The sequence below is a fragment of the Oncorhynchus gorbuscha genome, linkage group LG20 (genome assembly GCF_021184085.1).
Source record: "Oncorhynchus gorbuscha isolate QuinsamMale2020 ecotype Even-year linkage group LG20, OgorEven_v1.0, whole genome shotgun sequence".
Lineage (NCBI taxonomy): Eukaryota > Metazoa > Chordata > Actinopteri > Salmoniformes > Salmonidae > Oncorhynchus > Oncorhynchus gorbuscha.
In genome coordinates this window covers 429,377-457,174 of record NC_060192.1, presented here as the reverse complement: position 1 = coordinate 457,174, position 27,798 = coordinate 429,377, and the positions used below count along the sequence as shown (strand labels likewise).

General features: G+C 41.9%; 1 protein-coding gene across 1 annotated transcript in view; it reads right to left on the bottom strand.

Moving 5' to 3' along the window:
• Positions 1 to 27,798, bottom strand: part of LOC124006607 (endothelin-converting enzyme 2-like) — a 56,964-nt gene that overhangs the window by 23,685 nt on the left and 5,481 nt on the right. Inside the window, exons 2-5 of the mRNA XM_046316661.1 lie at positions 15,288 to 15,420; positions 13,463 to 13,678; positions 9,056 to 9,180; positions 1,510 to 1,656 (exon numbers count right to left, since the gene is read on the bottom strand). Coding sequence (XP_046172617.1) covers positions 1,510 to 1,656; positions 9,056 to 9,180; positions 13,463 to 13,678; positions 15,288 to 15,420 — 621 coding nt within the window. The remainder of the gene's footprint in view (positions 1 to 1,509; positions 1,657 to 9,055; positions 9,181 to 13,462; positions 13,679 to 15,287; positions 15,421 to 27,798) is intronic.

The following is a 27,798-nucleotide window of genomic DNA, read 5'->3' as shown; positions in this document are numbered from 1 at the left end:
GCCGTCCCTAGGAGGGGTGCATCACTTGAGTGGGTTGAGTCACTGACGTGATCTTACTGTCCGGTTTGGAGCCACCCCCCCCCCCCTTGGATTTGTCCCATGGAGGAGATGTTCGTGGGCTATACTCTGCCTTTTCTCAGGATGATAAGTTGGTGGTTGAAGATATCCCTCTAGTGGTGTAGGGGCTGTGCTTTGGCAACGTGGGTGGGGTTATATCGTGCCTGTTTGGCCCAGTCCGGGGGTATCGTAAGACGGAGCCACAGTGTCTCCCGACCCCTCCCCTCTCAGCCTCCAGTATTTATGCTGCAGTAGTTTGTGTCGGGGGGCTAGGATCAGTCTGTTATATCTGGAGTATTTCTCCTGTGTGAATCTCTCTCTCTCTCCTGGCATGATGACTCCTTGCTGTCCCCAGTCCAACTGGTCGTGCTGCTGTTCTGCCTGCGACTATGGAACCCTGACATGTTCACCGGACGTGCTACCTGTCCCAGGCTTGCTGTTTTCAACTCTCTAGAGACAGCAGGATCTGTAGAGCTACTCTGAATGATCAGCTATGAAACGCCAACTGACATTTACTCCTGAGGTGCTGACCTGATTACACAGGTGGATTGTATTTATCATCATTAGTCATTTAGATCAACATTAGATCATTCAGAGATCCTCACTGAACTTCTGGAGAGAGTTTGCTGTACTGAAAGTAAAGGGGCTGAATAATTTTGCGCACCCAATTTTTCAGTTTTCGATTTGTTAAAAACGTTTGAAATATCCAATAAATGTCGTTCCACTTCATGATTGTGTCCCACTTGTTGTTGATTCTTCACAAAAAAATACAGTTTTATATCTTTATGTTTGAAGCCTGAAATGTGGCAAAAGGTCGCAAAGTTCAAGGGGGCCGAATACTTTCGCAAGGCACTGTACATGTCTGAAATTTGTTTCGATTTAGAATGCACCTGTCTCGAAACAGGGAGAGGGGGAAAAATACAAATGGAGAATGCTTTCCCCATGGTTCATTTTCATGCCAGCCAGGTAGGCAACACTCCTGTTGTAAAAATAAACAATGTGCTTAATATTAGGAAAGATGAGAAATAAATATAGTAGGCCGAGCCTATAGAAGGCTGATGGGATCCTCCTTTTAAAAGGCCATCACTCTGTTTTCTCAGGCAATTGCATAGCCGATAGAAATGTAGCGTGACATGAGGTCATGAAGTGATTGATTAGAATTTCATTGATGTCAGACTGATTAGAGCTACAATAGAGTGCTGAGGACCAGGCAGTTAGCAAGTTTGGTAAACTACTAATGACCACCAGCAGCATCAGAGCTTGGAGTAATCTATTTACCGTGACCGAACGGTCACATGGAATTTGTCTATAGTTATGACTTGTGACTGCCAGTGTGGCAGTAATACGGTCATTGTAACAGCCTTATGCATGCATGCCTATGTGTTAGTGTGTGTGTGTGTGCTAGCCCATGTCTTTTCATTTAAAATAGACCCCACAGCCAGAGCAACTGACCTGGATGACGTTGCTATTGGAATTCTTGGGGTCCACAAGGACTCTGACTGTGAAGAAGGGCTGGGCGCGGTAGGGGCCCGACACGGTCTTCAGCACCTCCATGAAGTTGTCCTTCTCCCAGGGCCCAGTGATGCTCCAGCCCCCTGTCTGAACACACACAGACCAAACAGAGGGACAACAAGTTCAGAGGCACAGATAAATGTATTACCTTTGGTCAGTTGTGCAATTTCCCCGTTAAGGCGAGGGGAACTGATTCCTAGATCTGTTCCATTTATTCTAGTCCAGCCATTACAAAGAGCCCATCCTCCTATAGCTCCTCCCACCAGCCTCCACTGAGCTGTACCTAGGGACAAATTCTCCTCGGAGCATTGATTTCTCTACAGTATAGTCAGAGCATTGTCTTCCGATTAATGGCTTCCATTAATCGCACAATAAAAGGACTCCTACAGAGTTGCCGCCACTATTCCTGTCCAGTGTGGAAATGCTCGTTTAGTTCCACCCTCCAAACAACATATGGCTACTTACAAATATTGGTTAAAATCGGGCATGCACATCTCCACCTTCCTCTGTGTGCACAGCCCATACGGTCTATGGCACAGCCCATACGGTCTATGGCACAGCCCATACGGTCTATGGCACAGCCCATACGGTCTATGGTATGGCACAGCCCATACGGTCTATGGTATGGCACAGCCCATACAGTCTATGGCACAGCCCATACGGTCTATGGCACAGCCCATACGGTCTATGGCACAGCCCATACGGTCTATGGCACAGCCCACACTTCATAAGTAAACAAATCAAAAAAGCCAGGGTCATGGTAGTATAACAATGTTTTCGTGTGTTACATGAATAAGCAGGCATCATCTCTGATATGACTTGTGTTCACAATGTTCTAAATATAACTTCAAAGCTATCATGTTCCCATGTCTTGTGCCCAACTTCATCCTCCTTGTTTGGATTTTAAAATGTTGGGGTGCAGTCCAATATTAGAAGCTATCTCAGTGGCGTGATTACGTCGGAGTGTAGAGTTCATCTTGCCTTAGCGAAGACCCTGGGCGAGTAATATGAGAAATAAGCCTACACATTACTCTGAGAAGCATCTTAGTAGAGTGCAGTTATGGCAGTGTAGTTGGGTAGAATATTTCAATTTACAAAGATGGCAGGTTAATCTTGCCAAGGGCTGTGGTGGTAACAGAATTTAGTCAGCCGGTGATTGTCAAGTAAGTAACTGTCGGCCTCACTGTAATTGACCATTAATGAACAAACACATTTAGCATCTCCTGGCTTCCACACACCTACAAGTCACTAATGCAGGACTTTGGAACATCTACAGCCTAATAAATCCATGTAATATAGCCTACGCCTTCACAATAAATCCATGTAATATAGCCTACGCCTTCACAATAAATCCATGTAATATAGCCTAAACCTTCACAATAAATCCATATAATATAGCCTACAACTTCACAAAAATTCCATTATTTTAGACAGGTCAAAAGCATGATATGAAGAAAATGTAGTCTGTTAGGTCCCGATCTGGCTATTTTAAATGGCCGTGGGCTACACTAGTTCATTTTAGCAGACAAGATTTGCTTAGAATTCCATGGCATTTTATAGTATGAAGAATACACTTGAATAAAATAGAAAGGATATTTTCTCCAAACGATTTGAGGGAGTGGACACATGCAGATATTCTGTATTGAGAGATTAACAAAGAAATAGGTGGTTCTATATGCTTAATTTAGAGTTATTAATGTAACTTTAGTTGTGATACAAACGTTGAGCTCAATGTTTTGATTGTTAATACATTATAAGGCTGCATGATCTGACTAATGATAATTGGGAAAAAAGTCGCTTAAAAAAGCATGAGCTCTGCTTTTTTTGCGCAGGCTGTACACACAAACATTAATCTCTCATTCACAATTTGACAAGCACTTGATAATGCCTAGAATTTCCCAGCAGCCATCCCCTGGGAAATTGTGTGGCTGTAATCCACCCTAAAAGAATCCGTTGTGCCCTTCTCACTGCACTCAATCGCCTCACTCACACGGCTCTCTCACAGGCTACAAGTGAAGACAGACACATCGGGGACACAACTGCGCACGTCCTTATCCAATTCCAAGGTGCATATTGAAAGAACTGTCCACATTTACTTTTCGTCAGCCAACAAGACGAGTAGGCCTAACAAACAGCAAAAGCACTAGCCCATGCCAATCTACTATCCCCCATAGTGCAAAAGTTAACCTACTCTGTGTGAGAAATAAATATTCCAAACATAGTCTGGGACAGTTGTGGGATGCAATTAATCCCAAATTAATACAACCACTAATATCAAAAAACCTTGACACAACAGATCAAAACGTTTAGCTCTAAGTGTTGATAAACTATTAGGCTAGCACTTCACATTATAAGCGCAGCAATGCGCACATGGTAGTAGGCTACAAGCGCAACTGTTCCATTAGCAGGAAAACGCCATTCTCAAAAGTGACCGCAAAAGGTGCATTTTTATAGTGAACATTATCTTCCCCAAACTCGAAACTTGTATGTATTATGTATGTATTATGTATGTATTATGTATGTATTATGTATGTATTATGTATGTATTATGTATGTATTATGTATGTATTATGTATGTATTATGTATGTATTATGTATGTATTATGTATGTATTATGTATGTATTATGTATGTATTATGTATGTATTATGTATGTATTATGTATGTATTATGTATGTATTATGTATGTATTATGTATGTATTATGTATGTATTATGTATGTATTATGTATGTATTATGTATGTATTATGTATGTATTATGTATGTATTATGTATGTATTATGTATGTATTATGTATGTATTATGTATGTATTATGTATGTATTATGTATGTATTATGTATGTATTATGTATGTATTATGTATGTATTATGTATGTATTATGTATGTATTATGTATGTATTATGTATGTATTATGTATGTATTATGTATGTATTATGTATGTATTATGTATGTATTATGTATGTATTATGTATGTATTATGTATGTATTATGTATGTATTATGTATTCCAGTTAGGCTCTACACCCCTTGTAAAGTGGATTAAGGTGATTCATTTTAAGCAGTTATTTGGCCACTTTAGTTGTTATAGTTGTGATACACTGCTGCTGCTGCTACTCTCTGTTTATCACATATGCATAGTCACTTTAACTATACATTCATGTACATACTACCTCAATTGGGCCGACCAACCAGTGCTCCCACACATTGGCTAACCGGGCTATCTGCATTGTGTCCCGCCACCCGCCAACCCCTCTTTTACGCTACTGCTACTCTCTGTTTATCATACATGCATAGTCACTTTAACCATATCTACACATACATACTACCTCAATCAGCCTGACTAACCAGTGTCTGTATATAGCCTTGCTACTGTATATAGCCTCTCTACTGTATACAGCCCCTCTACTGTATACAGCCCCTCTACTGTATACAGCCCCTCTACTGTATACAGCCCCTCTACTGTATATAGCCCCTCTACTGTATATAGCCCCTCTACTGTTATAGCCTCTACTGTATATAGCCTCTCTACTGTATATAGACCCTCTACTGTATATAGCCCCTCTACTGTATATAGCCCCTCTACTGTATATAGCCCCTCTACTGTATATAGCCCCTCTACTGTTATAGCCTCTACTGTTATAGCCTCTCTACTGTATATAGCCCCTCTACTGTATATAGCCCCTCTACTGTATATAGCCCCTCTACTGTATATAGCCCCTCTACTGTATATAGCCCCTCTACTGTATATAGCCCCTCTACTGTATATAGCCCCTCTACTGTATATAGCCCCTCTACTGTATATAGCCTCTCTACTGTATATAGCCTCTCTACTGTATATAGCCTCTCTACTGTATATAGCCTCTCTACTGTTATAGCCTCTACTGTTATAGCCTCTACTGTTATGGCCTCTCTACTGTATATGGCCTCTCTACTGTATATGGCCTCTCTACTGTTATGGCCTCTCTACTGTATATGGCCTCTCTACTGTATATGGCCTCTCTACTGTATATGGCCTCTCTACTGTATATAGCCTCTCTACTGTATATAGCCTCTCTACTGTATATAGCCTCTCTACTGTATATAGCCTCTCTACTGTATATAGCCTTTCTTTTTACTGTTGTTTATTTCTTTACTTACCCATTGTTCACCTAATACCTTTTTTGCACTATTGGTTAGAGCCTAAGCATTTCACTGTATTCGTGTAGTATTCGGTGCACGTGACAAACAAACTTTGACTTGATACAATCCTTAAAAAATTAAAGTAAATTTTTGTGTTATACTCCGGTTGTAAATATAAGCGATGTGTTTAACCCTTTGACGCGTATTATCACGTATTTGTGATCATTGAAGAAGGTTCCTGCAGCGTACGATCACGCATGATGCAACAAACGCATCTAAACAGCCGGAAAAGCATCTGTTTTGTACTGATGGGGAAGAAAGGCCTTCAAATGTATTCCTCAAATTCACCTTTTTATTTAAAAAAATGCGAACTTCATCATTCAAACTAGAGGTCGACCGATTAAATCGGAATGGCCGAATAATTAGGGCCGATTTCAAGTTTTCATAACAATCGGAAATCGTAAAAAAAAATAAAAAAAATGTACATCTTTATTTAACTAGGCAAGTCAGTTAAGAACACATTCTTATTTACAATGACGGCCTAGGAACGGTGGGTTAACTGCCTTGTTCAGGGGCAGAACGACAAATTTTTACCTTGTCAGCGCTGGGATTCAATCTTGCAACCTTACGATTAACTAGTCCAACGCTCCAACACACCTGCCTTACATTGCACTCCACGAGGAGCCTGCCTGTTACGCGAATGCAGTAAGAAGCCAAGGTAAGTTACTAGCTAGCATTAAACTTATCTTATAAAAAACAATCAATTACTAGTTAACTACACATGGTTGATGATATTACTAGTTTATCTAGCGTGTCCTGCTGCGTTGCATATAATTGATGCGGTGCGCATTCGTGAAAAAGTTGCTCCAACGCGTACCTAACCATAAACATCAACGCCTTTCTTAAAATCAATACATCAATATTTTTAAACCTGCATATTTAGTTAATATTGCCTGCTAACATGCATTTATTCCAACTAGGGAAATTGTGTCACTTCTCTTGCAACAGAGTGCAGCAGTTTGGGACGCCTGGCTCGTTGCGAACTGTGTGAAGACTATTTCTTCCTAACAAAGACAGCCAACTTCGCCAAACGGGATGATTTAACAAAAGCGCATTTGCGAAAAAAGCACAATCGTTGCACGACTGTACCTAACCATAAACATCAATGCCTTTCTTAAAATCAATACACAGAAGTATATATATTTTTTTTTTAAACCTGTATATTTAGTTAAAAGAAATCCAGGTTAGCAGGCAATATTAGCCAGGTGAAATTGTGTCACTTCTCTTGCGTTCATTGCAACCAGAGTCAGGGTATATGCAGCAGTTTGGGCCGCCTGGCTCGTTGCGAACTAATTTGCCAGTTATTATGACATAACATTGAAGGTTGTGCAATGTAACAGGAATATTTAGACTTATGGATGCCACCGTTAGATAAAATACGGAACGGTTACGTATTTCACTGAAATAATAAATAATAAATGTTTTGTTTTCAAGATGATAGTTTCCGGATTCGACCATATTAATGACCTACGGCTCGTATTTCTGTGTGTTATTATGTTATAATAAAGTCTAAGATTTGATAGAGCAGTCTGACTGAGCGGTGGTAGGCACCAGCAGGCTCGTAAGCATTCATTCAAACAGCACTTTCGTGCGTTTTGCCAGCAGCTCTTCGCGGTGCTTCAAGCATTGCGCTGTTTATGACTTCAAGCCTATCAACTCCCGAGATTAGGTGAAATGGCTAGCTAGTTAGCAGGGTGCTCGCTAACAGCGTTTCAAACGTCACTCGCTCTGAGACTTGGAGTAGATGTTCCCCTTGCTCTGCATGGGTAACGCTGCTTCGAGGGTGGCTGTTGTCATTGTGTTCCTGGTTCGAGCCCAGGTAGGAGTGAGGAGAGGGACGGAAGCTATACTGTTACACTGGCAATACTAAAGTGCCTATAAGAACATCCAATAGTCAAAGGTTAATGAAATAGAAATAGTCCTAAAATTCCTATAATTTTGGACACCGATTGTGGCCGATTACATTGCACTCCACGAGGAGACTGCGTGGCAGGCTGACTACCTGTTATGTGAGTGCTGCAAGGAGCCAAGGTAAGTTTCTAGCTAGCATTAAACGTATCTTATTAAAAACAATCAAACTACACATGGTTGATGATATTACTAGTTTATCTAGCTTGTCCTGCATTGCATATAATCGATGCGGTGCCTGTTAATTTATCATCGAATCACAACCTAAAACTTCTTACCTGGGAATATTGAAGACTCATGTTAAAAGGAACCACCAGTTTTCATTTGTTCTCATGTTCTGAGCAAGGAACTGAAACTATAGCTTTCTTACATGGCACATATTGCACCTTTACTTTCTTCTCCAACACTTTGTTTTTGCATTATTTAAACCAAATTAAACATGTTTCATCATTTATTTGAGGCTAAAATGATTTTGTTGTATTTTATTAAGTTAAAATAAGTGTTCATTCAGTATTGTTGTAATTGCCATTATTACATATATAAAATTATTACAAAAAAATAAAATTATTTAAAAAAATAAAAAATAATGTAAAAAAATGAATTATATATATATATATATTTTTAAATCGACCGATTAATTGGTATCGGCTTTTTTTGGTCCTCCAATAATCGTGTCGGCGTTGAAAATCATAATCGGTCGACCTCTAATCCTAACACGGAACACATCCACAGCTACTCATTCCATAAACCAGTCTAAATACCAGGTTGCACTGACAAAGCAAACATAAGTTACTGACCTAACAGCTAGACTTGTTTACAATGTACGACATCTCTGGAGAGCACAAGGGAGAAATTCAATATTGTTTTGAATAGAGATGGGTGTCAGCTAAGCTAACAGTATAGATCATGGGTGGACAACTCCAGTCCGAGGGCCTGATTGGTGGCACACTTTTTCTCCATCCCTAACAAACACAGCTGATTAATCAAATGGCATTCTAAACTGAAGATCCTGATTAGGTGACTATTGGAGTCAGGTGTGTTAGCTGGGGCTGGGTCAAAACTGTGACACCAATCAGGCCCTCGAGGACTGGAATTGCCCACCCTTGGTATATAAGGGATGCGATAAGAGGGTTTGTGACAAAGTAGGAGGGGCTCCTAGATTCAAACCCATGTGGTCACGACCATAATGTGTTAAAGACATTGAATCATGGAGTTCATTACTCCCCACGAATGTAAAAGCACTGGATTGGTGTAGGCATAAACGAGGGAGTTTCTATTTACCATTTCCTTTCAAATCCGTGAAGGGTACACACTTTGGCAGAAAGCGGAGATCATTAGGACGTAACCTGAGTGTATTTGCGTGCACGTGTGAAGGGGGCGGGGTCTGAAGCAAAACTGACCTTTGTGATGAGGTCAATAAGGGGCGTGGCTCCCAGCTCCTCAATGTGCTGCTCATTGAGACAGGACAGATAGTAGAACTGAGTCTTCCTCTCCGCCACGCTGCTGGAGTTGAAAGTGACGTTCTCTGAAGGAGGAGAGAAAAGAGGAGTAGGTTTTGGTGCGTTGACCGAAAATTCTAAACTGATGCTACCAGAGCCTGATTAACCACACATTAAATACATTGAGCCCTACATTAAAAATACATTTTGTAATCAAAGCCCAAATGATTGTGTCTTTATTCAAGACATATATGATATAAAAAGAAAGGGAGATCCCTAGTCAGTTGTCCAACAATGTATGCAACTGTAATGTGTCTTCCGCATTTAACCTAACCCCTCTGAATCAGATAGAGCCAGTAGGCTACTGCGCATTACACACGACAGAAAAACAAAAGCCCATAGATGTAGCTAGCTACAGTAAATGGGTAAATTAATTAAACAGTGTGGACTGTATTATATGACTGGAATTACACACCTCGTTCAAACCATGCTAAAGCTAAGAGAACATGTGATTCTGGTGCAGAACGTGGCCTATAAAGTTACAAGTAAGCTATAGGCTAGAGAATTAGATTTTAATACGGCCTATCTGTATAATTAGTAGGCTGACGCATATATATACACACACACTATATACAAAAGTATGTGGACACCCCTTCAATTTAGTGGATTCGGCTATTTCAGCCTCATCCGTTGCTGACAGGTGTATAAAAAAAAAAAATAGAGCACACAGCCAAGCAACGTCAGCACAAGAACATTCGTCGGGAGCTTCATGAAAGGGGTTTCCATGGCAGCCGCACACAAGCCTAAGATCACCATGCACAATGCCAAGTGTCGGCCCTTGAGAAGTGTAAAGCTCACCGTCATTGGACTCTGGAGCAGTGGAAGTGGAATCACACTTCACCATCTGGCAGTCCGACAGACAGATCTGGGTTTGGCAGATGCCAGGAGAACACTACCTTCCCCAATGCATAGTGCCAACTGTAAAGTTTAGCGGAGGAGGAATAAAGGGTCTGGGGCTGTTTTTCATGGTTAACGCAACAGCATACAGTACAATGACATTCTAAACGATTCTATGCTTCCAACTTGGTGGTAACAGTTTGGGGAAGGCCTTTTCCTGTGCACAAAGCGAGGTCCATACAGAAATGGTTTGTCGAGATCGGTGTGGAAGAACTTGACTGGCCTGCACAGAGCCGTGACCTCAACCCCATCGAACACCTTTGGGATGAATTGGAACGACTGGGAGCCAGGCCTAATCGTCCCAACATCAGTGCCCTAGCTCCCAAATACCCATGGCTGAATGAAAGCAAGTCCCTGCAGCAATGTTCCAACATCTAGTGGGAAGCCTTCGCAGAAGAGTGGAGGCTGTTATAGCAGCAAAGGGTGGCGACCAACTCCATCTTAATATCCATGATTTTGGAACGTGATGTTCAACTAGCAGGTGTCCATATACTTGTGGTCACGTAGTGTATGGCCGAGCAACGCTGCAGAATTATCCGACAGAAGTTATAAATCATGCAGCTAAAGGGGAACGAACAGGATCACAATAACCTCTGGTACAGTGGAAGGAGGCTGGCAGCCCAGAAGAGATTTGTTTTAATTCAACAGTCAATGAAGCGTAAAGTTCCGCATGCACCGGAGGCAACAAGAGTATTCATCAGGACAGCACCGTGAGTGGCCCTCAGCCTCAGTCCCAATGGCACCCCCAGGTGGTGAAGGTAGGAAACGACACCACTACGCTGATCCTCAACACTGGGGCCTCACAAGGGTGCGTACTCAGCCCAATCCTGTACTCCCTGTTCACCCATGACTGCGTGGCCACGCACGCCTCCAACTCAATCATCAAGTTTGCAGACGACAAAACTGTAGTAGGCCTGATTGCCAACAATGATGAGACGGCCTACAGGGAGGAGTTGAGGGCCCTGGCGGAGTGGTGCCATCAAAATAACCCTCAACATTAACAAAAAAAAGGAGCTGATCGTGGACTTCAGGAGACAGCAGTGGGAGCCTGACCCCATCCACGTCGACGGGACCGCAGTGAAGAAGGTGAAAAGCTTCCAAGTTCCTCTGCGTACACATCACTGACAATCTGAAACGGTCCTCCCACACAGACAGTGTGGTGAAGGCTCAACAGTGACCTCTTTAACCTCAGGAGGCTGAAGAAATCCATCTTTGAGAGCATCCTGTATCACCGCCTGGTAAGGCAACTGCACCGCCCACAACCGCAGGGCTCTCCAGAGAGTGGTGCGGTCTGCCCAACGCATCACCGGGAGCAAAATACCTGCCCTCCAGGACACCTGCACCCCACGATTTCACAGGAAGGTCAGAAATATCGTCAACCACCCGAGCCACTGCCTGTTCACCTCGCTATCATCCAGAAGGCGAGGTCAGTACAGGTGCATCAAAGCTGCTTTACGCCTTTCTCGACCCCTGAGCATTCGGAAGTAATGGCTAAACTTTTAAAATTCCCTTTTGCAGAGTTTGAATGACAGCGAAGACACGGCACCACATGGCGTAATTCTGTCACTGCAGCCATGGATTGGCGTTTTATTTGGAGACTGGGTTGCAACAAAAGCAGGAGAAATGGTATATGACAAGTGTCTATGTTTACAATATGTTGACAGTATTCATGCCTGTGTGTACGCGTGTGTGTGCGTGCATGTTTCGAGAGTTTCAAGTTCCTTGGTGTCCACATCAAACTATCATGGTCCAAACACACCAAGAAAGGCATGAAGAGGGCACGACAACGCCTTTTCAGGAAAGTGAAAGGATTTGGTATGGGTCCTCAGATCCTTAACAGTACTACAGCTGCAATATCGAGAGCATCCTGACCGGTTGCATCACCGCACCTGGTGTGGCAACTGCTCGGCAGCTGACCGTAAGGCGCTACAGAGGGTAGTGCGAACGGCCAAGTACATCACTGGGTCCAAGCTTCCTGCCATCCAGGACCTATATACTAGGTGGTGTCAGAGGAAGGCCCCAAAAAATTGTCAAAGACTCCAGTCACCCAAGTCAGACTGTTTTCTCTGCTACCGCACAGCAAGTGGTACCGGAACGCCAAGTCTAGGTCCAAAAGGCTCCAGCTTCTACCCAAAACTGCTGTAAGAACAGTCCAGGACCGATAGCAAGTTCTCATTGGTCCAAATTGTTTATGCATTGAACTGAAATAGGATACTTGTTATTTGGCCATTGGCCCAGTTTTATTTCAAGGAATTCTAAATTGGTCAACCACAGGCTAGGGCTGGGTTATAAAACTACATCCTGTCTCTTTGTTCCGTGGAGAGAATCACTGAGGACAGGGGAGCATGAACATTTACCTCCCCTCATGATTTGTTCCGTGGAGAGAATCACTGAGGACAGGGGAGAATGAACATTTACCTCCCCTCATGATTTGTTCCGTGGAGAGAATCACAGAGGACAGGGGAGAATGAACATTTACCTCCCCTCATGATTTGTTCCGTGGAGAGAATCACAGAGGACAGGGGAGAATGAACATTTACCTCCCCTCATGATTTGTTCCGTGGAGAGAATCACTGAGGACAGGGGAGAATGAACATTTACCTCCCCTCATGATTTGTTCCGTGGAGAGAATCACAGAGGACAGGGGAGAATGAACATTTACCTCCCCTCATGATTTGTTCCGTGGAGAGAATCACTGAGGACAGGGGAGAATGAACATTTACCTCCCCTCATGATTTGTTCCGTGGAGAGAATCACTGAGGACAGGGGAGCATGAACATTTACCTCCCCTCATGATTTGTTCCGTGGAGAGAATCACAGAGGACAGGGGAGAATGAACATTTACCTCCCCTCATGATTTGTTCCGTGGAGAGAATCACTGAGGACAGGGGAGAATGAACATTTACCTCCCCTCATGATTTGTTCCGTGGAGAGAATCACTGAGGACAGGGGAGAATGAACATTTACCTCCCCTCATGATTTGTTCCGTGGAGAGAATCACTGAGGACAGGGGAGCATGAACATTTACCTCCCCTCATGATTTGTTCCGTGGAGAGAATCACAGAGGACAGGGGAGAATGAACATTTACCTCCCCTCATGATTTGTTCCGTGGAGAGAATCACTGAGGACAGGGGAGAATGAACATTTACCTCCCCTCATGATTTGTTCTCTATGAATAAACCTATTTCCTCCCCCTGATTTGCTTTGTGGTCTGCGTTAACATCAACTACTAACACTGAAAAATTAATTAATCAAAATTAATCAAAATATTTTCTTAAAAGTGCATTGTTGGTTAAGAGCTTGTAAGTGAGCATTTCAGGGTAAGGTCTACACATTCGGCAAATAACATTTCATGTGTATGCTTGCGTGTGTGTCGTGTGTGTGTGTACATGTCTTTGGTTCCAACTCACCCAGCAGGTGTTTGAGGATAGCCTGGTTCTGGTCCCAGACACTGTTGAAGGTGCTCCAACCAGAGCGTCCGTCGGGGAGAGGGTTCTTGCGGACCCAACCCCCGCAGGCGTACTGGTAGAAGTCCTGGCAGGGGTCAGCGCTGCGGTCCAGGCCCTCTACGATCTTACTGGCCACCGTGAAACAGGCCTTGGTCAGACACGGGCTCTGTGCTTGGTCTTGTGTGAAGGTAGAAAAACAGCATTCTGTAACGCTTTACTTAAAGCCTGTGCATATAATGCTTAATGGTGTGGTTATAATGGATTGTCACAAGACTTCTGTATGATCCCATTATATTTTTATTTTGTTTAACCAGGAAAAAGCCCATTGAGACCCAGAGTCTCTTTTTCAAGGGAGACCTGGTCAAGGCTACAACAATCAATACATTACATCATTAAAGCATACAACAATCAATACATTACATCATCAAAACATACAACAGAGTCTCCCATCAATATTTTAAATCCATTCAGTAGCACTAACATGTCTAGATGAAGCAGGGATTCTAGACTATTCCATTCAGTAGCACTAACACATCTAGATGAAGCATGGATTGTAGACTATTCCATTCAGTAGCACTAACACATCTAGATGAAGCATGGATTGTAGACTATTCCATTCAGTAGCACTAACACATCTAGATGAAGCATGGATTGTAGACTATTCCATTCAGTAGCACTAACACATCTAGATGAAGCATGGATTGTAGATTATTCCGTGCGTCTGGTGCACAAGAAGAGAAGGCAGTCTTGCCTAATACAGTGAATGTCCTGGGGACTTTAAGAAGCAACCACCTAGCAGACCGGGTATGATACCATAGCAACCACCAAGCAGACCAGGTATGGTAACATAGCAACCACCAAGCAGACCAGGTATGGTAACATAGCAACCACCTAGCAGACCGGGTCCCTGCTGGTGGTGAAGGAGACCAGACTACAGAGGTAAAGAGGGAGTTTACCCAAAAGGGATTTGTAGATGAACACATACAAAATGTATCTTTCTGCACATATAAAGTGAGATCCAACTTACCATTTGGTACAATGTGCAATTGTGGGTCAGTGACTTGACATTTGTAATAAAGTGCAAGGATACATGACAAACAGAGTCCAGTCTCTGTAAGACGATATACAACAATAATCAATTACAGAGAGAAAAGTGTCGGAACAAGCTTTTTTCAAGCCATAAGCAGAAAGCAAGCCTTATTACAAAAATAAAAACCCAATCTCAATTTAAGATTAACCACATGAACTTTAAAGGACAACTTGTTATCCAACCAGATACCTTGGTATTTGTAGGATGACACTTTTTCAATGGATATGCCACCAGATGTGACAATGCTAACGTTCTCTGACAGAGTTCTAGCTCTGGTAAAGGTCATGAATTTAGTTTTATGTACATTCAAGACCAGTTTGAGATCATAAAGGGAGGCCTGCAGTGACTGAAAAGCAGTCTGGATCTCTTCAACAGCCTGAACCAGAGAAGGAGCACATGAATATATGACTGTATCATCTGCATATAAATGTAACTTTGCTGGTTGCATCCCATTTCCCAAATCATTCATAAAAATTGAGAACAACACAGGAGCTACAATTGAACCCTGATGCACACCTATATTAATCTCAAGAAAGCTAGACTTGTGATTGTCAGGATATACACATTGTGTTCTGTCAGAAAGATAGTTCTAAGCCAATTTACTGCCCCTTCACTGAGGCCAATGTTACTGAATCTACCTAGGAACAATTCATGATCAACTGAATGCATGCATGCGTGTAACCACAGGCCTCTCACCTTTGTTGTAGCGCATGCCTAGAGTGAAGGTACATCTGAACAGGGCAAGGGCAGAGGAAAGCAGCACGCCAGCCAGCACCATCCTCTTGCCCAGGGAACTGAGAAGCTGGATGCCACCCTTCTGGAAGCCAACCTGTGGAAACACGAGTCAAAGAAAGATCACATCACTGCCATCACAGCAGCAAGATTTGTGACCTGTTGCCACGAGAAAAGGGCAACCAGTGAAGAACAAACACCATTGTAAATACAACCCATATTTATGCTTATTCATTTTATCTTGTGTCCTTTAACTATTTGTACATTGTATATATATATATATAATATGACATTTGTAATGTCTTTACTGTTTTTAAACTTCTGTATGTGTAATGTTTACTGTTAATTTTTGTTGTTTTTCACTTTATATATTCACTTTGTATATTATCTACCTCACTTGCTTTGGCAATGTTAACACATGTTTCCCATGCCAATAAAGACCTTGAATTGAATTGAATTGAAAGAAAAGTGGATGGGATGACATCACAAATGCCACAGAAACAGTTAAGAGGGCCTCCATTCGTGCAGAGCCGCTTTGGAGTTTAACATTTATGGCACATCACATGTACAGATCTCCCCATCGGAGACCAGGGTTCAATCCCTGCATCCACTCTTCCCACCGTTTCTCCTACCGGCCTGTATCTCCTTCTGAAATATATACAGGTATGCAGTGCATACTTTCTGAATTCACATCCCTTGACTTTCTACACATTTTGTTGTGTTACAGCCTGAATTTATAATTGCTTAAATTGAGATTGTTTGTCACTGGCCTATACACAATAACCCATAATGTTAAAGTGGGATTATGTTTTTTTTTTTACATTTGACTAATTAATAAAACATTTAAAGCTGTGTGTTGAGTCAACTCCTTTGTTATGGCAATCCTACATACGACCAGGAGTAAAAATGTGCTTAACAAGTCATACAGTTATAAATTGCTTGGACTTTGTGTGCAACAATAGTGTTTAACATTGTTTTTTAATGACTACCTCATCTCTGTACCCCACACATAAAAAATAATTGTAAGGTTCAGTGGTGGAAAAAGTAGTAAAAGACTAAGTATTTGGTTTGAAATATAAACTCAGCAAAAAAAAAGAAACGTCTTCTCACTGTCAACTGCATTTATTATTAATGGAACAAAGGAGGGGGTCAAAATCAAAAGTAACAGTCAGTATCTGGTGTGGCCACCAGCTGCATTAAGTACTGCAGTGCATCTCCTCCTTATGGACTACACCAGATTTGCCAGTTCTTGCTATGAGATGTTACCCCACTCTTCCACCAAGGAACCTGCAAGTTGTGGGGGGGGGGGTGGCCCAAGCCCTCACCCTCCGATCCAACAGGTCCCAGACGTGCTCAAACGTGCACAGAACGAGCAGTATGGCTGGTAGCATTGTCATGCTGGAGGGTCAGGATGAGCCTGCAGGAAGGGTACCGCATGAGGGAGGATGTCTTCCCTGTAACGCACAGCATTGAGATTGCAGTCAATGACAACAAGCTCAGTCCGATGATGCTGTGACACACCGCCCCAGACCATGACGGACCCTCCACCTCCAAAAAGCGATGCCGCTCCAGAGTACAGGCCTCGGTGTAACACTCATTCCTTCGACGATAAATGCGAATCCGACCATCACCCCTGGTGAGACAAAACAGCGACTCGTCAGAGAAGAGCACTTTTTGCCAGTCCTGTCTGGTCCAGCGATGGTGGGTTTATGCCCATAGGCGACGTTGTTGCCGGTGATGTCTGGTGAGGACCTTACAACTGGCCTACAAGCCCCGAGTCAAACCTCTCTCAGACTATTATGGACAGTCTGAGCTCTGATGGTGGGATTGTACGTTCCTGGTGTAACTCGGGCAGTTGTTGTTGCCATCCTGGACCTGTCCCACTGTTGTGATGTTCGGATGTACCGATCCTGTGCAGGTGTTGTTACACGTGATCTGCCACTGCGAGGATGATCAGCTGTCCGTCCTGTCTCCCTTAGGAGTCTCACATTACGGACATTACGGACAATTTAGAATAATAGTAAAGACATCAAAACTATGAAATAACACATATGGAATCATGTAGTAAACATGTAGTAAACAAAAAGTTAAATAAAAATATATTTGACATTCTTCAAAGTAGCCACCGTTTGCCTTGATGACAGCTTAACATACACATCATTCTCTCACCCAGCTTCACCTGGAATGCAGTTCAATTAACAGGTGTGCCTTGTTAAAAGTACATTTGTGGAATTTATTTCCTTCTTAATGCATTTGAGCCAATCAGTTGTGTTATGGTAGGGGTGGTATACAGAAGATGGTATTTTACCAAGTCCATATTATGGCAAGAACAGGTCAAATAAGCAAAGAGAAACGACAGTCCATCATTACTTTAAGACACGATGGTCAGTCAAGCCGGAACATTTCAAGGACTATGAAAGTTTCTTCAAGTGCAGTCGCAAAAACCATCAAGCGCTATGATGAAACTGGCTCTCATGAGGACCACCACAGGAAAGGAAGACCCAGAGTTGCCTCTGCAGCAGAGGATAAGTTCATTAGAGTTACCAGCCTCAAATTGCAGCCCAAATAAATGCTTCAGAGATCAAGTAACAGACACATCAACTGTTCAGAGGAGACTGCGTGAGAATCAGGCATTCATGGTCAAATTGCTGCAAAGAAAACACTACTAAAGGACACCGATAAGAAGAAGAGACTTGATTAGGCCAAGAAACACGAGCAATGGACATTAGACCGGTGGAAATCTCCAAATGAAAGATTTTTGGTTCCAACCACCGTGTCTTTGCGACGCAGAGTAGGTGATCTCTACATGTGGTTCACACCATGAAGCATGGAGGTGGAGTTGTGATGGTGTGCGGGTGCTTTGGTGGTGACACTGTCAGTGATTTATTTAGAATACAAGGTACACTTAGCAAGCATGTCTACCACAGCATTCTGCAGCAATATGCCATCCCATCTGGTTTGCGCTTAGTGGGACTATCATTTGTTTTTCAACAGGACAATGACCCAACACACCTCCAGGCTGTGTAAGGGCTATTTTACCAAGAAGGTGTGTGATGGAGTGCCGCATCAGATGACCTGGCCTCCACAATCACCCGACCTCAACCCAATTGAGATAGTTTGGGGATGAGTTGGACCTCAGAGTGAAGGAAAAGCAGCCAACAAGTGCTCAGCATATGTGGGAACTCCTTCAAGACTGTTGGAAAAGCATTCCTCATGAAGCTGGTTGAGAGAATGCCAAGAGTGTGCAAATCTGTCATCAAGGCAAAGGGTGGCTACTTTGAAGAATCGCAAATATATATTTTGATTTGTTTAACACTTATTTTCATTTCATATTTATTTCATATTTATGATATCTTCACTATCTTCACTACTATTAAAATAGTAAAAATAAAGAAAAACCCTTGAATAAGTAGGTGTGTCCAAACTTTTGACTGGTACTGTGTGTGTGTGTATATATATTTATTTATTTATTTAGTCTCCATTCCTCTTTCCGAGCGACTATCTAATGAATCAAATTTCACTGTAAAGTTCATTTCAGAACCAAGAACCCAATAGCACTAGCACTGGCCAGCTCTCGATTTGGCATTCAATCTGTCACAAGAGATTACTATGAAGTATACATTTAGTCTACTTTAAAAACATAAACAGTAAAAAATATATTTAAAAAATAGGTAGCCCTATATTGTTATGCACGTAGGAAGGGTGGAAGCAGGGATTGAACCCCAATGTCTGTTGGGAAATAATAGACTGTGCCTCGCCAGGGGCCTCATTTATCAAAAAGACTAAACCTTTATCAGAAAGACTAAACCTTTATCAGAAAGACTAAACCTTTATCAGAAAGACTAAACCTTTATCAGAAAGACTAAACCTTTATCAGAAAGACTAAACCTTTATCAGAAAGACTAAACCTTTATCAGAAAGACTAAACCTTTATCAGAAAGACTAAACCTTCATCTGAAAGACTAAACCTTCATCAGAAAGACTAAACCTTTATCAGAAAGACTAAACCTTTATCAGAGAGACTAAACCTTTATCAGAAAGACTAAACCTTTATCAGAAAGACTAAACCTTTATCAGAAAGACTAAACCTTATGTGCATCAGTTTTCCCACAAAGGTTGGCAATTGTCAATTTTGAACTTGACGGGAAAGTGTTGCGCATCTCCTCGCAAATCTCCAAGTTATGCTTCCGCACAACTTCTAGTGGTTGATCAACTGTATTCCGAGGAAATATTGTTACTTTGTGGGAATTATTTGGTGTTTGATACATAGGCTTAATCCATTTGAATTCAATCACTTTTTGACAGCACTCCTTTCAGTTTTTACGAAACATTCTGTACACATTTGTCCATTTTAGAAGTGAACAGACCAAGACAGTCGTGAAGAGGGCACAACAAAACCTATTCCCCCTCAGGACACTGAAAAGATTCAGCATGGGTCCTCAGATCCTAAAAAAATTATTCAGCTGCACCGTCGAGAGCATCCTGACTGGTTGCCTGCTGGTATGGCAACTGCTCGGCCTCCGACCGCAAGGCACTACAGAGGGTAGTGTGTACGGCCCAGGACATCACCGGGGCCAAGCTTCCTGCCATCCAGGACCTCTTACACCAGGCGGTGTCAGAGGAAGGCCCTAAAAATAATCAAAGACTCTAGCCACCCTTGTAACCCTAGTCTTCTCTGCTGCCGCGCGGCAAGTCTAGGTTCAAAAGGCATCTTAACAGCTTCTACCCCATAAGACTCCCGAACAGCTAATCAAAGGGCTACCCAGATGCCGCTTTTACAATGCTGCTACTCTCTGTTTATTATCTATGCATAGTCACTTTAACTCTACCTACATGTTGAGGGAGTGGCCTAGTGGTTAGAGCGTTGGGCCAGTAACCGAAAGGTTGCTGGATCAAATCCCTGAGCTGACAAGGTAAAAATCTGTCGTTCTGCCCCGGAACAAGGTTAACACCCACTGTTCCTAGGCTGTCATTATAAATAAGAATTTGCTCTTAACTGACTTGCCTAAAAGGTTAAACAAAAAATACTTTTTTTTTTTTTTTTTACATATTACCTCAACTAACCCACAAATTGACTCTGTACATAACCTGCTATTTTTATTTTACTGCTGCTGTTTATGTATTTGTTACTTTTATTTTCTCATTTTAAGTGAAAGTAAGCATTTGTTGCATTTGGCGCATGTGACAAATAAAATTTGATTTGACATGAATGTCTCGTGCAAAAATGGGTAAACTTTGAGCACCTTAATTTCTTGAATATTTTGTCATTCAGGTCAAAAAAGTCATTTTCAGAGCGAATCCATATTAAACTAAGCAGCTAGAGGACAACTGGTAAACTTAGATGTAATTTTATTTTACAATTCTTACTTGTAAGGAACACTTGCACCATTTTTGCAGGCATAGGTTTCCGGTTGGCGCCTATATCAATGAATTGTGTACAGCCTGATTAATCAGACTACTACAGAATATTTTTCCGAAAACATAGAATAATGTCCTCTCTGAACTCAGTAGTCTACTGATGAGACACTGCGGTGTATGTCACGATGCGATTGCGAGCTCACGTCTACTGTTCTAACGAACACTTCAAACTACCGTTCTCAATTCCCCACATGCGCCACGTACAAACAAGTCCATTTCTACAACTCCATTACTGCTGTTGCATGAAATGCAGGTGTACAACATTCGTTTGTGCTATTAGCGGCAATACGGACTCAATTACTATTTCAGTTTATAAAAGAGTGCCTTACTTTGCGAATTTCATTCAATGTAATACCTGTTTGTTTGAGATGTCGGTCGTGCAGTGTTGCTACTGAGTGCACCCGCCACACCTCTCGAAAGCCTATTCGGGTGTTCTCAAAGTGGGGTCAGAGGTACTGCAAAGGTACATATCTTTAAAATGATTTTGACCAAGAGCTCCATGGAATAAATTTAGAGTGTCATATTACGTATCTACAATTTATGTTCTTAGCCCTGGGCAACATGGGACTGGGAGTCTCATAGGGATATTGGTATCCACAATACTGCACCATTTTTTTTATATCAACTCAATACTCTTTGATTTACATAATATGCAACGTTTTTTCTCTGCCTCGTGGGGAAATGTGTAGAATTGCAGGATATTAGCTTAAAAGCTGCAACAATAAAATATCTCTGCCCCATGAAAAAATGTGCAAAATTACAGGACATTAGCTTGAATATGGCAACATTTTCTCTCCAATGCCACAGTGCAAGTGGATTGAAACAGAGAGAGAATTATCTGGTTTACCTTGCAAAACATTTAGCTACGGTTGACTATGGTCTTCACTAAGGAATTTACCCCAGTCTTCAGACACATTCACACAAATGGAGATGCCCGTTGAATTTGAATTGCATTTGTCAAAAATATCTAGACATAGCCACCAAGAGACAAAGCCTGTATGTAATAATGACCATAAACTCGATCCAGTCTAATAGCATAGCTAACTAGCTAGATACCCATCCAGCTTGATTTATTCCACATTTTTGTTGTGTTGAAGCATGAATTCTAAATAGATTTAATTTATTTTCCCCCTCATCCATCTACACACAATATGCCATAATGACAAAGTAAAAATATATTTGTAGATTTTTTTGCAAATTGATTGAAAATTAAATACAGAAATATCTCATTTACATAAGTAAGAGGGGTAGTGGCAGAAATATTGCATGTAGAGGGCTATATAGGTCTGCTAATACAGGACTAGTAAAGGCCCAGTGCATTACTTTTATGAGGAAAAAAGGTTTTCTCACAAATGCATAATTTTTAATGAAATTTGTTTTATTATCCAGCACCCTCAGCAACCCTACTTCCCGTGGCTATGCCTTCCTGTGTGGTGTCTAGTATACAACAGGAGTTCCCTGATCCAGGTGCAGAATACACTGATACCATTCAGTTCAATAATTAAAAAAGACAACACAAGTTAAAATGTTATGCCAAGTGCCACATCTCTCTCCATTTAGAGACATCAATATCAAACCCTTTTGTCAGTCTGGACTCGATCGGGGAGAGGATGAAAATGTCAGTGATGACCCATGCCAGTAGGTCCGCACATGCTTTGAGTACACATCCTAGTAATCAGTCCGGCTTTGTGAATGTTGACCTGTTTAAAGGTCTTGCTCACATTAGCTACCGAGAGCGTTATCACACAGTTGTCCAGAACAGCTGATGCTCTCATGCATGTTGCAGTGTTGCTTGCCTCGAAGTGAGCATAAAAGGCATTTAGCTCATCTGGTAGGTTCCAGTCACTGGGCAGCTTGCAGATGGTTTTCCCTTTGTAATCCATAATAGTTTTCAAGCCCTGCCACATCCGATGAGTGTCAGAGCTGGTGTAGTAGGATTCAATCTTAATCCTTTATTGACGCTTTGCCTCGTCTGGTTGGCTCGCTCCACTGGGCAGCTCGCGGCTGGGTTTCCCTTTGTCGTCCGTGATAGTTTGCAAGCCCTGCCACATCCGGCGAGCGTCAGAGCTGGTGTAGTAGGATTCAATCTTAATCCTGTATTGACTCTTTGCTTGTTTGATGGTTCGTCTGAGGGCATAGCGGGATTTCTTATAAGCGTCCGGATTAGTGTCCCGCTCCTTGAAAGCAGCAGCTCTAGCCTTTAGCTCGGTGCGGATGTTACCTGTAATCCATGGCTTCTGGTTGGGATATGTACGTACGGTCACTGTGAGGATGACGTCGTCGATGCACTTATTTATGAAGCCAATGCCATTTGATGAATCCCGGAATATATTCTAGTCTGTTTAGCAAAACAGTCCTGTAGCGTAGCACCCACGTCATCTGACCACTTCTGTATTGAGCAAGTCACTGGTACTTGATGATTTAGTTTTTGCTTGTAAGCAGGAATCAGGAGAATAGAATTATGGTCAGATTTGGAGGGCGGAGAGAGCTTCGTATGCATCTCTGTGTCTGGCGTAAAGGTGGTCTAGAGTTTTTTTCCCTCTGGTTGCACATGTGACATGCTGGTAGAAATTAGGTAACGTGGATTTAAGTTTGCCTGTATTAAAGTCCCCGGCCACTCGGGGACTTTTCTTGTTTGCTTATGGCCTTATGTTTGCTTATGTTTGCTTATGGCCTTATACGGCTGGTTGAGTGCAGTCTTAGTGCCAGCATTGGTTTGTGGTGGTAAATAAGATGGCTAAGAATAATATAGATGAGAACTCTCTTGGTAGATAGTGTGGTCTACAGCTTATCATAAGGTACTCTACCTCAGGCGAGCAAGACCTTGAGACTTCTTTAAAATTAGACATTGCGCACCAGCTGTTATTGACAAATAGACACACACCCCCGCCCCTCGTCTTACCAGAGGTGGCTTCTCTGTCCTGCCGGTGAATGGAAAATCCCGCCAGCTCTATATTATCCGTGTCGTCTTTCAGCCATGACTCGGTGAAACATAAGATATTACAGTTTATAATATCCTGTTTGTCACGTCCTGGCCATAGAAGCTTTTATTTTCTATGGTAGAGTAGGTCGGGGCGTGACTGGGGTGTTGTTCTAGTTTATGTTTTCTATGTGGGGTTCTTGGTTTGAATTTCTATGTTGGTGATTTGTATGATTCCCAATTAGAGGCAGCTGGTTATTGTTATCTCTAATTGGGGATCATACTTAAGTAGATTTTTTTTCCCTCCCACCTGTGGGTTATGGGATATTGTTTATGTTTAATTGCCTGTTAGCACTACATTGTCGTCACGGTTCGTTTATTCTTTATTGTTTTGGTTTTTCTAAGTTTCACTTAGAAAATAAAATATGTGGAACTCTATGTACGCTGCGCCTTGGTCCGACCATTATTACGAACAACGTGACACTGTTAGTAGTGTAATCTTGATAGTAGGTCATCCATTTCATTTGATATCAAACCAAGTATTTTATATTTTAAAAATTCATATCGGCGTAACACACATTACCTTGTTGATGAAGTCGTCTGTGTCATTAGGACAATAAACTAATCAAGCTAATTCTAGGTCGTCACTAGTTACCAAAGTCATAAAGCCCACTTGTATGAGCTTCGAACTAACTTGCAAATTCTACTTGTAGGCTAATGTAAGCTAGCTAGCATATAGCTGCTAGCATTATCAAATGATAACGTTGCTTAACCAGCAGTATTTAAACGATACAAAATCAACTTGTATGAGCTACGAATTAACTAAAATTGTAATGAGGTAGCTGGCATGCTACCATGGCTCCTATAAGTCTTGTTATTTTGCGCGCAGCAATGCTAATGCTAATATGTGAGAAAGTAAACTCCCAGGTTCCATAGATGACTTCCTGTTTGTCAATAAAATTAGGTACATTTGTGATTTTAGGATAAATATAATTTATCGTTCGCTAAAACGCTAGCTAGTCTGCATCACTGACACTAGCTAACATTAGCTAGCCTGCCAAGTTTTATCAAAATACTGCTACCTACATGGAGAGATGTAACCTTACAGGGCCTTCAGAAAGTATTCATACCACTTGACTTTTCCACATTTTGTTGTGCTAGAGCCTGAATTCAAAATGGCTTAAATCTATTATTTTCAGCACCCATCTACACTAGCATCCATTATTCTTTTCAAAATTCTTCAACCTCTGTCAAATTGGTTGTTGATCATTGCTAAACAGCCATTTTCAGGTCTTGCCATAGATGTTCAAGTAGATTCAAGTCAAAACTGTAACTCGGCCATGTTTTAGGTTAAATCAAATCAAATGTTATTGGTCACATTCACATGATAGCAGATGTTAATGCGAGTGCAGCGAAATGCGAGTGCTTCTAGTTCCGACAATGCAGTAATATCTAACAATTACCTGATACACACAAATCTAAAGGAATGGAATAAGAATATGTACAAATAAATATATGGGTGAGCAATGACCAAGCTGCATAGGCAAGATGCAATAGATGGTATAAGATACGGTATATACAGTTGAAGTCGGAAGTTTACACACTAGCTAACGTTAGCTAGCCTGCCTAGTTTTATCAAAGGTTGGAGTCATTAAAACTCGTTTTTCAACCACTCCACAAATGTATTGTTAGCAAACTATAGTTTTGGCAAGTCTGTTAGGACATCTACGTTGTGCATGACACAAGTCATTATTCCAACAATTGTTTACAGACAGATTATTTCACTATATCACAATTCCAGTGGGTCAGACGTTTACATACACTAAGTTGACTGTAACTTTAAACAGCTTGGAAATTTCCAGAAAAATATGTCATGGCTTTAGAAACTTCTGGTGGGCTAATTGACATCATTTGAGTCAATTGGAGGTGTACCTGTGGATGTAATTCAAGGCCTACCTTCAAACTCAGTGTCTCTTTGCTTGACATAGGAAAATCAAAAGAAATCAGCCAAGACCTCAGAAAAAAATTGTAGACCTCCACAAGTCTGGTTCATCCTTGGGAGCAATTTCCAAATGCCTGTAGGTATCATGTTCACCTATACAAACAATATTACGCAAGTATAAACACCATGGGACCACGCAGCCGTCATACCGCTCAGGAAGGAGACGCGTTCTGTCTCCTAGAGATTGATATACTTTGGTGCGAAAAGTGCAAATCAATCCCAGAACAACAGCAAAGAAACTTGTGAAGATGCTGGAGGAAACAGGTACAAAAGTATCTATATCCACAGTAAAATTTGTCCTATATCGACATAACCTAAAAGGCCGCTCAGCAAGGAAGAAGTCACTGCTCCAAAACCGGCATAAAAAATCCAGACTTTTTGGAATCCAGGACTTGTTGGAGAAAGGTCCTCTGGTCTGATGAAACAAAAATAGAACTGTTTGGCCATAAACTTTTGACCAGTAGTGTATATACAGTATCTACTTTCTTATTAGACTGCTGAACTACCAAAACTAAATATGACACAAATTTACCCAAGATACAAAACCGGCTGATATACAAGTGAATATTCTGTTATTTTGAGAGAGAAAAAACTATTAGCACAGGAGTCAAATAACTGAAATCTCCTTACTCTTTGCAACCCTACCTAATATCTATAACATCTATAATGTCTCATGTTTACACAACCACCACCTCTTCCTATGGGATTTTAAAGGTTTATCGGAAACATAGGGTAATTTGTCAAATTTAACCTGTTTGTGTGTGTGTGTTTCTGTGTGTGTGTGTGTGTGTGTGTGTGTGAGGTGTCTGTGAGTGTGTGCATGTGTGTGTTCACAGGCATTCCAGCACCTCTTCCTAACAGCCTCATTAACTTCTAAAAGCCTGTTTAACTTCAAAGGCAGTGTCACCGCTCACACCTCTGTTACACACCCCCCCCCTCTCTCTCTCACACACACACACACACATATATATGAACACCTCACCTCAGACCTCTCTGTCACAACAAACTCAACGGAACAGAGTGAAAGACCCCTAGGCTATACCCCTCCTAAAGGCGTTTCTGACTGTTTGTCAAACTAGTTATCATGAATACATTTTAAAATAATCATGTATTTAGATAAGCATGTAAAGGGGTTTGTTAATCTCAGAATGTGTGTGTGTGTGTGTGTGTGTTCTTGTGTGTGTTTGTGAGAGAGAGAGAGAGAGAGTTTACTGTTAATTTGTATGGTTTATTTCACTTTTGTTTATTATATACTTCACTTGCTTTTGTAATGTTAACATATGTTTCCCATGCCAATAAAGCCCTTAAATTGAATTGAAATTGAAATTGAATTGGGAGACGGAGCACCAGTTTTCCACCACGACACCTGCTTCCCATTGGCACGTCACCTGTTCCCACGCCAGTGACACCATGTGTGAAACAAAAGTCAATGACTGGGAGGGAGGGGAACACAGCAACAACACCTTCCTGTTCTTAGTGGAGCAGCGGTGACTGGAGGTTTATGGGACTGGGTCGTGTTCATCAGGGCATACTGTAGCGAAACCTAGAATTCTTTCCTTTTGTTGCCTACTAAACACATGCCTACTGGTGTGTGGGTTCATGTATGCATGTGCGTGTGTATGTAAGAGAAAGTGTATGTCTCCAATGCCTCACCTCTACAGATACGGTAAAGAAGACTGGGGCCTACCCACTGTAGATAATAATGGTTTCGTAAGGGGGGATTTCACAACCAAAGGCTTGCTCCCCCATCCTCCTCCTATTCCTCATTCTCCTCCCTCCCCCATCCTCCTCCTAGTCCTCATTCTCCTCGCTCCACCATCCTCCTCCTATTCCTCATTCTCCTCGCTCCACCATCCTCCTCCTATTCCTCATTCTCCTCACTCCCCCATCCTCGTCCTCCTCCTATTCCTCATTCTCCTCGCTCCCCCATCCTCCTCCTATTCCTCATTCTCCTCGCTCCCCCATCCTCCTCCTATTCCTCATTCCCCTCGCTCCCCCATCCTCCTCCTATTCCTCATTCTCCTCCCTCCCCCCTCCTCCTCCTCATTCTTCTTGCTCCCCCATCCTCCTCCTATTCCTCATTCTCCTTGCTCCCCCATCCTCCTCCTCATTCTCCTTGCTACCCCATCCTCCTC